The sequence below is a fragment of the Platichthys flesus genome, chromosome 5 (assembly GCF_949316205.1).
Source record: "Platichthys flesus chromosome 5, fPlaFle2.1, whole genome shotgun sequence".
Taxonomy (NCBI): domain Eukaryota; kingdom Metazoa; phylum Chordata; class Actinopteri; order Pleuronectiformes; family Pleuronectidae; genus Platichthys; species Platichthys flesus.
Genome location: NC_084949.1, coordinates 17837244 through 17851156, shown reverse-complemented (window position 1 = coordinate 17851156; position 13913 = coordinate 17837244). Strand labels below are relative to the sequence as shown.

General features: G+C 40.1%; 1 protein-coding gene across 1 annotated transcript in view; it reads right to left on the bottom strand.

The window, feature by feature from the left end:
• The window catches only part of ctnna2 (catenin (cadherin-associated protein), alpha 2), a 276055-nt gene that overhangs the window by 219419 nt on the left and 42723 nt on the right, over nucleotides 1-13913 (bottom strand). Inside the window, exons 3-6 of the mRNA XM_062388807.1 lie at nucleotides 9378-9573; nucleotides 6251-6417; nucleotides 4995-5114; nucleotides 4047-4313 (exon numbers count right to left, since the gene is read on the bottom strand). Coding sequence (XP_062244791.1) covers nucleotides 4047-4313; nucleotides 4995-5114; nucleotides 6251-6417; nucleotides 9378-9573 — 750 coding nt within the window. The remainder of the gene's footprint in view (nucleotides 1-4046; nucleotides 4314-4994; nucleotides 5115-6250; nucleotides 6418-9377; nucleotides 9574-13913) is intronic.

Sequence of the window (13913 nt, the reverse complement as noted above, 5' to 3'; positions counted from 1 at the left end):
CCTCAAATAAAGACTTTGCTTTGGACATAAAAGTGCTTTTCCTGCATATTGAATTTAAAGGTTTCTCTTCTCAAATTCAGTGTCGCCTTTATAGAGACCTGTCCAAGGATTTAATAAAAAAAACTATTTCAAGACTGCTTTAATAAATATGTCACTGCATGCTGTTATTGCACCAACTGAATCAGTCCAGGTTGCTAAAGTAAGCTCGCAATGGATCTGAATGGTATGTTAGCTATTTAGTACTAGTGATTAAAACAAAGGGGGTCAGAGCCTGACTGAGTGCTTGAGGACACTTCACACACGGTATCCTCATCCCAAAAAATACTGTGCTTTATGGTTTATTTGAGTCTAAATGGTTCATTGACTTGACTTGAAACTAGTGTTAGAGACCAAAAACTAGTTGAGTAAATGTTTACTGGTGTTTTAAATCAAGTGATAAATATGGTCATTCAGTGACTCCTTTTTGTAACCAGTCAAGTCGCTCTCTACTGGTCATTTCAGAGAATACTGATTTCAGGCACTGAGTCAGTTTTCGGTGAAACAGTTACTTTTAATCAAAACGGCTCTACAAACAGACTAATTATCTTTGCTGTATGTATATATATATAAAATAACTAGTCAGGCAGACAGAGTTTAAAACATATGCTTTGGTGTTTTCACATTTTGAATATATTATCTCTTTCCTTTTCTTTGAAAGGTTCAGGACTGGGATGTGCTGCCTTATTACAAGCTGAGAAATAATATGAAATGGGTTTTAGTGAATTTATTTTTATAAAAAGTCAATTATTGGTGATACCAGCCAAACCTCTGTAGCGTGCACAGAGCATTCTGAGGAAAAACATCTAACATATTTGATAGGGAATCTAAAAGGTAAGAGGTGGAGGGTTGCTCATGTTGTCTCTTATTCATATGCCAGACGTCGCTGAACATCAGTGAATTTGAACCAATGCTGACCTCCCTTTCGCTCTTAATCGATCTTGTACCTCAGTGTCCCAGGTTGACTCTTTGAAAGTAGTCCTGGTCGTCAGTAAAAAAAAGAAAAATAGGTAGATGGGGTCATTTATTCTTTCTTGCCTTATTCAAAAGCTGCCCTTTCACTTTCTAGACCTGATCTGTGACCAGCATTAAAAAAATCTAGTCAAAACACTGGTGTCAGACTGAACATGTTCAGGAGCAACTGAGGCAACACAATAGAAGACATGAAGTGTTCTCCATGTTATTTTATTCACGTTTTGTTTACCCCCTTAAAACATGTTTACAGTCTGATTGAGATTACTCATCCAAATAAGTGTGAGACGGATGTTCATCACAGGTTTTTTTTAGTCATCTGCATCTGCATTCCTGTAAATCATAAATTAGGAATTTCTGTTCGGCGAAAGAAATTGTCCCTCAGCAATGATCAGCAATGAGCATTAAGTCCATCAGCAATAATGAAATGAGCACCCGACTTCAGCAGGTTAAGAGGAGAATTTGTTTTTTAAAAAAGGTGAAAAAAACTCTCATATTAAGCTTTTTAGAGGGTCTAAATGCAACCATTCTACTCTGCAGCAATCAGAGAAACTCCATTGTGGTTGTGTTCTTCTCGTGTGAGTATGTGAGGATGGACGGACGTTGCGGGAGGGATAGTGTTTGCATGTAGCTAGCATGTGCAAAACACCCAACACAACTCCATATAAAGACATATGTAACAACATGTATGACATCCTGCAAGTGCCATTCCTTATAGATTAGTATATCCAACCATTAATATGCTGGAAGGATCTGACCATGATCTGTGTCTGTGTTAAGCTAAGAAGTAAACAAGCTCTAGCTTCAGGCAAACACAGCAGGTTAAGCAAAGGGCAGTTTATCGTATTGAGCTGCTGCCTGTCTGCAGACGTGAATCACATTCAGGTCTTTTAAAAAAACTGAAACTGTAAAACAATTATAAAAAAACAGAGTGGAAGTGATTATTCAAGGCCAATGCTTCATGCAGAATACAAGTATACCAGGATCAGCACTAGAAATAAACAGTAGTATATGAGTTCATTGCAATGTTCTAATTTCCCCACAAGGGGTCACTCACATACAGTGAACTAACAAGTTGTGGAAAGAGCACAGGGATATTTCTCATAGACTGTGTTGTATATAACCATGAAACTTAGAATAAAAAGGAAAGATACATGTGGCCAGAGATGAATAATCTGCAGTGCCTAGGAAGTGCATATTGATGGTTGTATACGAATGCTGCTCTGATTAGGGTTAAAACTACATCGTGAGTCTATGAGAAAAATCAGATTTTCAAAATTCAAATAACAAGAGTATATCATAATTCTCTAATGCATTAGGAAAAGGTTGTTGAATGGAACAGTGGTGCATTGGTTAGCACCGTCGCCTCACACGTCACTTGCTTTTGATAACCATGGCAACCATGTCATCTTTTGAATTAATATGCAGCCCTTCACCAGTGGCAGCAGAAGCAGTCTTACCGAGACTATAGTGCAAACAATAATACATATGCTGAGCTCTATATCACTTGGCAGCAAAGGGCATAATAGTACAATACAGTGTTGTCACTTTAGGGCATTAATAAAATGACATCTTATTTAAATCAGTCATAACGGTGTTCAGGGGCTGATGGTCTGAGATAAACCAGGTACTACACTGACCAAAGTGGATAACAGTTGGATATATGGGTTAATACAGAATTTTGATCAGTACAGACTTGAGAATCTGGGACTCTGGTAACGGCCTCAACCCCAGCTGATTGGACCGTTGCTGCTGTGCCAGTCTGAAGACAGTAACCACTCATGTTTCACTACTGATGACGCTCTGTCTGGATGCAGAGCCTCTCTTGCCTTCACTTTTCTTCTTGAGCGCATAAATGCCATTCAAATGTCCACACCCTTGCTAATGCATGAAGTCAGGGATTCCCCCCCCTGATCCTGTCAAGCTGCCTCCTAATTGAATCTGTGTCTCACAGTTTGAGGCCTGACAATGTATTCTTTCCTTTCTTTCAGCAAAAATGAGTGGATCCACAAACAGAGAGTAGACTCGGGGTTATCAGAGGACAGCCCTAATAGAAGCAGACTGCTAACTGTACTGCACGCTGCTGTTATTTTAAATCTTAATGGAAACTGCCAATCAAATATCCAGCTAGATATGAACACAAGCTTAAAGGGGAAATTAGGCCAAAGAGTTGATATAGGAATCAAAGTACTGCTTAACCACACACTTTGAAACTCAAGCCAACATCCAAAATCACCTCAATAATCTGAGCTCTATACATGTTCAATTAAATAAGACCAAGGTACTGGCTTTATTCAGGCCACGTACCAATAGTTCACTATCAATGTACAACCACTAGATGGCAGCATAGAATCGTGTTTATGGAGAAGCCACATTCTAAAGCTCTACACATAAAGTCAATTACTTGCATCTTGATCATCTTTTAGATAATACAAAAAAAGACAGAACAGCGGCGAGTAAAAGAGTGAAGAGATAAAAAAAATACACTATATACTACACACATGTTTGGTAGATCAAAGTGTGTCTACTGTGTGTGTCTGTGTTTGCTTTTGTATGTGCGAAACAGTGAAGGACAGAGAGACAGAGAAAAATGTGTTCAGTCAATATTTAGATAACACAAGTCTCAGAGTGAGAGCCCTTGCGGATGCAGCAACAATGTCAGGCTGAACAAAGTGGTGCAGATAAGGACTGCTGGTGGCGTGCAGTGCATCACTTGTAATGTGTAATGTGTGTAATATTTACAAGCACACAGAGGGGTACGACACAAAGTTGGAGATAGCTTGACTTAATGTTTGTTTCTTTGTTATAGTCAGAAAACAGCATGGCGAGCTTGCCATTTTAATGCCATCCTAAATATCAAACTAGGAAATCTCAGATGTTTACATTTAAATGATAAAATGTTTTCCTGGAGCACATGAGCCATATGAGACAAAGAGTCGATAGATGTAGAAGGAAGTTAATGGTCCTAAAGTTAAGATACATCAGTCTGAACACACACAAACACGCAGAGAAGAAGAGCAGAATGCTTGCTGACTTACATCAAATTCATTGAGGGCAGCAGCCAGTTCCCCAATGCCAGCGTGGCCGTGCTTCTCATCAGTGGGTGAGTTGGCCTGAGCAGCACTGGAAATGCCTCCTATGGCTTCCTGCACCTGCTTGAACACGTAGTCTCGGTTTGCACGTGTGGCCGCCACATCCGGGTGGCGCAGGAAGGCCTGAGAGGCCGTGTACAGCATGGTGGCGTTCTTCTTAAGGGCCCCACGTGCAGCCGCCATCTCATCTCGACACTGGGGGTCTTTAAGTTCCTGGGAAGGTAGCAGAGACTCTCAAATAAGCACTAACAATCATTTCGAGTCAGTCCCTTCCCTCCAAGAAAAAGGCATCTATTTTGATATAACATTTTTTCACAATAGAGACAAATACACCACAAACTGATCACAGTTCGAATAATATAACATATCAGCAGTTCAGCAGCCCTGGAGCTGGAGGGGATTCAGTTCAGTGATTTGTTCTGGGACAGATCAGCAGAACGAACGCTTGCCGTCAGGACACTTGTCGTACCCGGGGCCATATCGAAAAACATTGTTATTTTTTGCCTGATTCAAATGATTTAGCTGAATTACAGTCGTGTGATAAGAGTTTTTCAAATGGTGTTAAACAGAAACATTTTCCCACGTTGCCCCCACAAAAGAAATTGTCCATGGATGGATTTAACTTTTCACAAGCATTGTCTAGGTGTCGGGTGCCACAGGGTGCCATTCTAGAACCAATTTGATTTGCTCTTTATTATTATATTATTATATGATTATATATTTGGCAATTGTGGCTGCCCTCCAGAAGGTTAGTAAAAACTAAACAATGCCTCATATCATAACATTATTACTCCATTTATCTGCCGAAGGAGTCATTTCCCATTGGATCTTCCTTCATCTTAACATGACATGTAAGTCAAGAGAGGTTTCTTGTGTTCTGAAAAAGACATTTACCTGCTGTCTGCGGGCTGCCACGTAGTTAAGCTTCACCATCTCCCTTCCAAACTCCTTGAAGCGGTTGGCCAGGTCCTGCTCATTAGTTGCATTCTTCACTCCCTCTAGGGCCTCCTCTACCTGTCAGACACACACATGACCACACGTGACGCACACACATAGAGATACACAGACACAAATGCACACACAGACACACACAGACTTACAAATAAATGCTGAATCTTTGAAAAAGTCCGGATGCACATATGATGACAAGGTCATGACCTACATCTTTTAATTAAGCACTAAATCCTCAACCATTACGGTCACAGTAAAACAACAACACAATACATGTGTTCGTCACAAGTAGGGTTTTTTTCACATGTGAAACTGTGAGAACAATCGCCATTTATACATGCAAATTGAATAGGTCTCATTTCACCGAGCTCCATCCCTTTTCAGTACACTCTGATTCTAAACCCATTTCTATCCCTAATGAAAGTGCTGCACAAGATGTAATGGAAAAGAGAGAAGAGAGAGAGATAACTTTTAAGTGGCCTTTGATGGCGGGGATTATACTGGCTTGAGTTAAGCCCCTCGGTGGGCCTCCAGAATGAAGCTGGAATAAAGGACTCCAGTGTGGGTATGTGTCTGTGTATGTGTGTTTGTGTGTGTGTGTGTGTGTCTGTGTGTGTGTTTGTGTGTGTGTGTGTGTGTGTGTGTGTGTGTGTGTGAGAGAGGGAAAGAGGAATTGACTGAAGGTGCATCCCAGCATTAGTTTGGTTCAGATTATACCCATTGCATATCATTCTTCAGCACACCCTGTATTAGCTTCTTTCTCAAATCCCTGAGCCATTTCCCAAATTAGGGACAGAGCCACTTTTTCCAGATGACTCTGCACTAAGTGAGATGTGATGGGAGTAAGTAGCTGATCACACTGGGGCATCACAGTATGATAATGATACCCTTCAATAACATCATCTACTGTATATGCTAGTGTGTGCATGGGTTGTGATAAGTGCAAATACTGGCCTTTACGTGCACTGTGCATGTAAGTCTTAATAATTCATTCAGGGATTCTGACCTATCACGACATGTTCATTACATAAACATTAACATTGACAGTGTTACACCTCACAGTTGTGACAGCAACTCCAACACAACATATCACAACCCTGTTACCTCATAACTCTCGATTTAATATCAACCAGACACCACACCGCAGATCTCCTGTTTCGGGGAGAACATTTTGTCCCCTGGGAGATGATCGCACTTACAATTTTGAGGTGGGCCAGCAGCCTCATGACATCGGCCATGTCAGCGAGGATGAGTAAGCGGGTGACGGCAGAGAGCAGGGCGCGGGCCGCCCTCACCATCGTGCCACGTTTCACGGAGGAGCACGGGTCGTCAGCAAACTCTGACGAGGCAATACGCATCGAGTCTCCTGCATAAGGAAAGGAAGAAGTCGATAAGTAAGAAAAAAGGGACGTGATCACACTCAGATTATCATCGATGTGTGTGAGAAAGCGTGAACTGCACACTGCATTGATTCATTTCGATGCATGTGTGTACATATAGTGAACTAAGGCTGCAGTGCAAATTGACTGAGATTGATATTTCCTTGAATCTCTCTGTTGTTCAACTCATGTAAGGTCCACAACTCCTGTAATTTAGTTTAGGGCTCATAAAACTATTCAGATTTTTCAGGAGGTTGCAGATATGTCAGAATGTGCCTTCAGAGCAATTTGCTCAAACCCACACAAACACAGAAATTTAAAATCTGAAGGCTTGTAACCTTGACACCTTGCAGAGTCTCTACAGCAGATTAGCTTTCCCTCGACATAATAAGCTGAAAGGTGGTTTAGTTTGACCTCTCTTTTTGAGAGTTCAATGAATACAGGATGCAGCTGAACAAAATGCATCCCTAATACTTCCAAATTCAAAGTCAAACTGCAGGAGAATTTCAGTTCTTGTTTTAAAACACATTTTTGTCTTTCTTTGCTTTTTGTTGCCAATTTTTTACATGTTTTCTATCGTTTATTTACCTCAGTGATGCTTATACACGACAAGCTACTGGTAAGTGGTATTTTTTCACACCTTTTCTAAATGATGATGCAAAATGCCTCCTGCTGCGTCAGTAGCACAGTGGCAGGAGGTCAACACAGGTCTCATGGCATATATTAAATATAACGAGGAAATGAAGCCATTTGCTGTGGTAATGCTCGGAGTATAAACAACCCAGAGTTCCAAAACAAATATATATTTATCTACTCAGGAAATCAATGCAACTAACACTCTAACTGAAAGCAACACGCTAAGGCAAACAAGCTCTCACACATTCACACACTCGGAGTGCTGCTGGTACAGGGCCATAATTGTGTGTGTGAGTTATTGAGGAGTACAGGTTGGGGGGCCTTCACTTCCAACCTCAGCAAAGGAAGTGAATTGTAAAGAGAGAATCCAGAGAGTGCTCCATCAGTAGTCCACCTGTGCCCTGAAGAGCTTTGGAGCATACCCATATTTTCATGATGGCAGTAAAATGGTTTGGAGATGTGGATTATTGACCTCCACCTCCTATTCTGGCGTTGGTCTTTTCACAACCGAAGTATTTTCCTGGATCAGGCGGGCATTGAGTTTGACTAACTGGATTTCTCCCAGAGCAGAGCCTTACAATCAATAGATTCAAGCATTAATAAATAGATAAATGTGCACATATACATGCACAAATGCAAAAAAAAATGCTATTTTAAAGCAGACCCTAAAGATTTGCTCCATAAACTTAAAAGGGCTTCTGTCGGCTCTAGCTCACTCACTAAACAAGTGAGAAGAAGGATGTCTTCTTTTCTCATATTCGCTATGGTGATGATCTGTAGGGTAACAGTCAATTTCACACATCATGAGAGTTGTGGGCCAGTTCTCTCAGTGTTTGACAGCAGCAGCGGTCACGTGCAGCTGACAGTGGCTGGTGGAGGAGCACGACCACGACAAAACGTACACTGAGCTGCGTGTGGCTTGTTCTGCTGACGTAGAAACATAGTAACACCACTTTAGAGTGTTATAAACAACTGTGATGTTTAGTTCCCAGGGAGGATTGAGAGTGATTCGCTGAAATTATGAGTTGCTCATTTCAGTGTTGACAGACAGTTGAAATTTCCAAACAGTTTTAAATGAGATTGGAAAGCTAAAATGTCTTATAATTCAGGTCCCTCCCCCTGTGAAAGACTGCCAAAGCTTTAACGATGAATGACTTTAGGGCAAATATCACTCGAATTCAACTCATTACACTAATGAGGAGGTACAAGTAAAATCCATCTTAGAATGGGTTTTAGGCTGTTACATTTAATGGATTTGATTTGCCACAATAAAGTTATATGGAGATTTAAATTTTTTTTCAAATACTGGAATTCTTTACAAATAACATAAATCTTGAACAGAATCTGCTAAATCTGTGAACATTTCAGTGGAATAAGTCCCTTAAATTGGCGAATACAAAAGCCAGAAAGTTGGTCCGAAGCTGTAACAAATTGATACCTAAACATGGAGTTTTTATTTACATCATCACAACGATCCCCTACTTCAGGTCTTACGATTAACAGTCTTATTCTATTGTAGTTGAATGCAACCCATTACAAACTACATCCTCAGAAAGTTACCACAGTACATCTGACTCAGTCTCAAAAACCACAAAGTACACCACAGTTATTTCTCCTGCTGGCTCGTTCCACTGTCCCCCCTCTGTACCAAACATGTATTCTACTTCAAAGTCACCGTTAAGAAAACACACTGGACAGAAAGATTGTAGAATCACGGTTTAAGAGAATGTAGTGATCTCCCTTAGTGAGCAGGGAATGAAATATTTGCAGGCGGGATCTAGTTTATGTGGTAACAAATATGGTTTGTAACATTATAATGTACAAAGAGGATCAGTCAGTGACAGAGGCAGCCAATTTCAAACAAACAAATATGTAATATAGTAAGGACCCACACCTACCGAAAGTAATCAGATTGGATTTAAATTGGTTTTCTGAAGACACTAAATGTAAACGAATATAAAAGGGATGCCCAATGAAAAAGTTAATTGGTATACAGAAAAAGAAAAAGAACATGTTGCTAAGGGACGGACAGCAGGTGACCCTTAGCTGAGGAAGAACGATGCTCTAGAAAGTTTGGAGTAAGGCCTCATCATATACTGCACTTTAGATCTAATGTGTGAGTCAGATATTGGTCTGCGGCGGGGAAAAGCAATATTAGCATCGCTGGGGGCGAAGAGAAATTACGAGATGTCTGGTGGTAAAAACACGGGGATATTTCACACTGACAATGCAGTTATCTGAACTGATCACAACAATATTATGATACAGCACCAGAACCTAAAGTGTCTGTACAAGGATTCGTCAGGCTCACCTTGCTTACGGACATCCTCCACAGCAGAAATGAGCTCCTCCTTGAGGTCGTGGCTGTCTTTAGCGATCTGCTCCCCCTTCTCCAGAAAGTTCTGGGTGGCCTGCTCAACAGAAACTGCCAAGACGTGGGCTTTCTTGGAGCGGCCCTTCTTCTTACTCGATGGGCCTTTGTTGCTGGTATTCACCAGTGTGGTCACCTGTGTATCAGAAGAGATCATTACAGTTGGTTGAGTAACTTGGCGTGTAAATTAACAAGCACAGATGAGGCAAAACAAGAAGACCAAACATTATGTCTATGACGTTTCACCTCAACAGGATGGACTCTACAAGACCTCTCAAGGTGCACTGTGTTGTCTGACAACAACATGTTAGCATCAGTTCTTATCTCCTGTAACATAGCACATACAAGTCCGGTAGGTTGTAAGATGAAGCAGCTGTGCAGGGATCGGCAGAAATATGATATATATTTTTTAAATATGTTCAAATTCAAAAAAGTATTTTGTAATTTGTATTTTACAGGTCTGATGGAAATTGATTGATTGATATAATTCAATTTATAATTCAACAAGATGGTTAACTTCGGAAATGCACACATCTTTTGTGCTGCAAAGCCAGGAAACAACGGTTTGTTATCCCGTCCACCACGGGGTGTTTGTTGTAGCTTATAACTTCTCTTAGTCAAAGTGTGTCACTTAGTGGAGGCAGGGGTTATGGGAATTGTTCTCAAACTAGTCAGTGCTATTGAACAAGACTGCATGATTCATTTATTACTTACAACCTAGGTAGCATCACTTGTCTGCTTATAAATGACTTGTTTGCCAATGCCGTCAGTGTTGCTGGTGCAAGGTCTTTCATCACCAGACAGGCACTGTGGGTCAGACCATTTTAACTATCTGTTGACTGGTTACAAGTCAGTTTTATGGCTCGTATGCCTCCTTAGCTGATGCTCTCAAAAATGGTCCAGTTAATCAACAGAGTCAGTGTACAGTGTGAGGGATAGATCAAATAGGCTGACATATACACTGTACATTGCAAAGTGATTCATGCACTGCTGACATTTTTTAAAATACAAAAATACAGTAGCTGCTGTCTTTAGTATTTTGATACACATCAATGAGGTATTTTATTTTAAAGTACATTTGGATGTATATTTGCCCTAACACTGCTGCTGTGGATTTGACCACCCCCCCCAACACACTGTCGCTGATTTATGGTTGTTCACTCCCCGGCCCCTGTCAATAGATACTGATTACTGCTGACCAGCCACAACCCTTCACGGTTTCAGAGCTGCTCTGACACTGTAATCCAGTGCTTGTCACTGTTGCTCTTTACATTTGCCTATTTCTACCCCATCCAACAAACTGACTATGAGAAACATGTCTGTTTATCATCTAATACATGCGGGCATTAACATACATTGTTACTGTGATGAAATAAATGAATAAATGTTAGAAGCATATATGACCCATAGCCATTTACTCTATGTTCAATGTTGACTTGATGACAAAGACACACGCCAAACTCTAGTCTCATCTGAGACAGGAACCTATAATTCAAGCAAGAATGACATCATACATCACACTGTTTTATCATTTCAAGAACAATATAACTGTAAAATGACATGAAAACCAACAAAATGAACTGTTTATCTAAATGTAGTTTAATAGTTAAAAATTTAGCAAGAGAATGTTTCTTTGGAGAAATGCAATAAGATACTGTCCATTAAGAAAGCTTCTTGGTGAGTCCTCATGTAGAGAGCTATTGATTTTTCCCCACAGCAGAAAGCTTGTGAAAAGATCACATACAAAAGCATATGTGTGCAAAATGATATCTTGCTTCATGGAATCAATGCAGTAATGTTGTCTCAGGGCCACAACAGAAAAAAATCTGCCATTTCAGATGAACACTCTCAGGCACCCTTAGTCAAAGCTAAAAGCTTTTAGCTAATCAGCAATCACTTGGTGACCCTCACGGACATTCAAGCCTCAGGGTGGAGACATATCTTTTAAGAGAATCAGGACACACACTGTGAGTTTGGTTTTGGCTTCTTCCGGAAAAATAAGGTGAAAATAAAACACTTTCAAACTATTAGGATTGACCACATTGAGCTACAATTAGAGGATCATTATCATTTAACCGAAATGATGAACTTTTCTTAGAGGGAATGTCGTATTTTGAAAGTCACTGACAGAAAGGCTCATTAATGATCAATGTTAGATACGTCCATACTCATTTGTGGGTGTCATCGTAAAGGATGAATGGACAAAAGTCGAAAAAGGAGCAGTACCACCAAGAATCGTGAGGGGCAGTGTAGCCCTCTAGTGGATATCTTGCTTTATGACGCAAGTCACTTGAAATGGACGAATGACTTCTCAAGTGTGAACGCAGCAGAGAAAATCATTTAGAATCAAGCAATACATCAAACTAATTCAGCTTAAAAGACTGATCAAAGAACAGCATCAATCATTGCTGTCACAAGTGTGGGTCATTTCCACTAGTTGTTTATATGGGGATGACACCTTTATACGACTGTGAAGGAAGCACATGGACAGAAGTGGTGATGACCCACTGAAATCAATTTGCTGTGGGACAATGAGTCTGACAACAGCTGAACTTGCACAATGGGGAGATATGATTCGTTTATAGAGCATAACAGAAGCTCTCGGCCTGAGAAGCTGCTAAGAGCAAAGTTATGTCCTGTCAAGGCTGCATCACTAAAGAGCTTCTATTCTGGAAAACAATCTTTAATGATGTATGTCCTCACTCACAAAGGATTCAGGAATAAATAGCTTTTATATTTTTGTCTAGAAAGTAGTTCACGACTTTAAAACATTTTTTTTTTTTACAATCTGTATTCATACTTGTCTAAACTTAGTACTTGTATACATCTATTTATCATGAACTCATCTGCCCAATATCACCTTACATCATTAGGCAGTGCAATGGCGTGCTTATTTCAATCTAAGTTTGTTGAATCAATAAATCATCATTATATTTACACATGAAAGCCTCGGCACAAAGTCCCGCTGCCTCACAAGCAGAAGCCATCATACTGTGTGTCTGCTGCTTACATACCAGCGTTGTAGCACAACATTTAGCGACACACACAAACAAAAAGCACAATCCAACAATCACTCACAGGCCAATCTACACAAATAGAAGCAGACTCCATTTTCTTTTAAGTTGTACCTCACATGCAGCTCGAGGAGTTCTAGTTGTCCACAGTGAACGTATGAGTCTAGGCTGCAATAAAAGAAGCCATTGATAATAAAATGGGATTCCATCAGTACACGCTATTCGTAATTACCGCAGATTGCTCTACACATCTGAAAAACACAGTATGCCTATAAACAAAGTGGGCTTTTCCACCATGTTGCACAGAATGCATTTGTGATTAATATGGTTTTGAGACTTATTTAAATCCCACATCCAATACTCAACTTGAGATTACTGAATAAAAAAAAAAATTGGTGTTCTTTACAGAACGTTTTTTCATTTAGAACTTTAAGATGACGAGAACATATGGAATTCTAATATTTGTGTTGGCCCAAAGATTCACCTTGACTTCACTCCTACAGAGACTCTGTTATGAACACTCACTGTAGCTGGTGGAGATTCAAGGTCTTTACGACTCAGGAGATCTTTATTGTCGATTGATGCCGTACTGGTAAAAAACAACAACTAATAAATGGAATTAAAATATCAGGAGGAACTAAATGGAAAAATGAATGTGTGCATTGTGCATAATGGTAATACCATCACAGGAGATTGGTGTTTGCAGTGTACCAGTGCACCTGGCATTGTAGTCTTTTTAAGAAATGATACAGACAGGGTGTGAATTTGGTTAATGAGGTCCATTATCTGGCTGCGTATATCATCACCAAATAGATCCTGTACCAGCAGCTGGCAACAGGCACTGCGGATTAGAGGCACAGATGTAAATGAAAGAATAGGGATGAAAGATAAGCCATCAAACCTCACTGCTATTTTTAACGGCATGATGCTAGTGGTCCTGGTTATGTGTAACCTTATTATTACCTGATATGTATGTAAATTATGTTAACATTAAAAGCTGTTAAATATATGCTTTTATTTTAAAAGTTGAGCTGCTTATTCAACAGTCTATAGCTGAAGACTCCTATGGCTGCAGCTGTGTTGCTGATGTACAGAAATTAAATATAACAAAGTTACACAAGAATAAACTAAATAGACTTTAAACTTTAGATGCCGTGGAACGGATGTAGTTGCATGTCGCAGCCACAGTAATTCTCATGTTTCTCAGGCATTAGTGGTCAGTCTAGATTTCTATTTTATCTTTGCTGAATCACTGAGTTAATGCCTTCGAGAAATCATCCATGGAGCAGACAATGAGAACATACAGAGAAATTAGTCTGCATGATTCATCTGTACTGCACTTTACATGCACCTATATTCATTAATACAGGGCCTGGCTGTGGTGTACACCAAGACAAGGCCACAGCATTTGTCATGCAGCTTTCCACAGGGACTGACTCTGTCAAGTCAGACCTCGTTGACG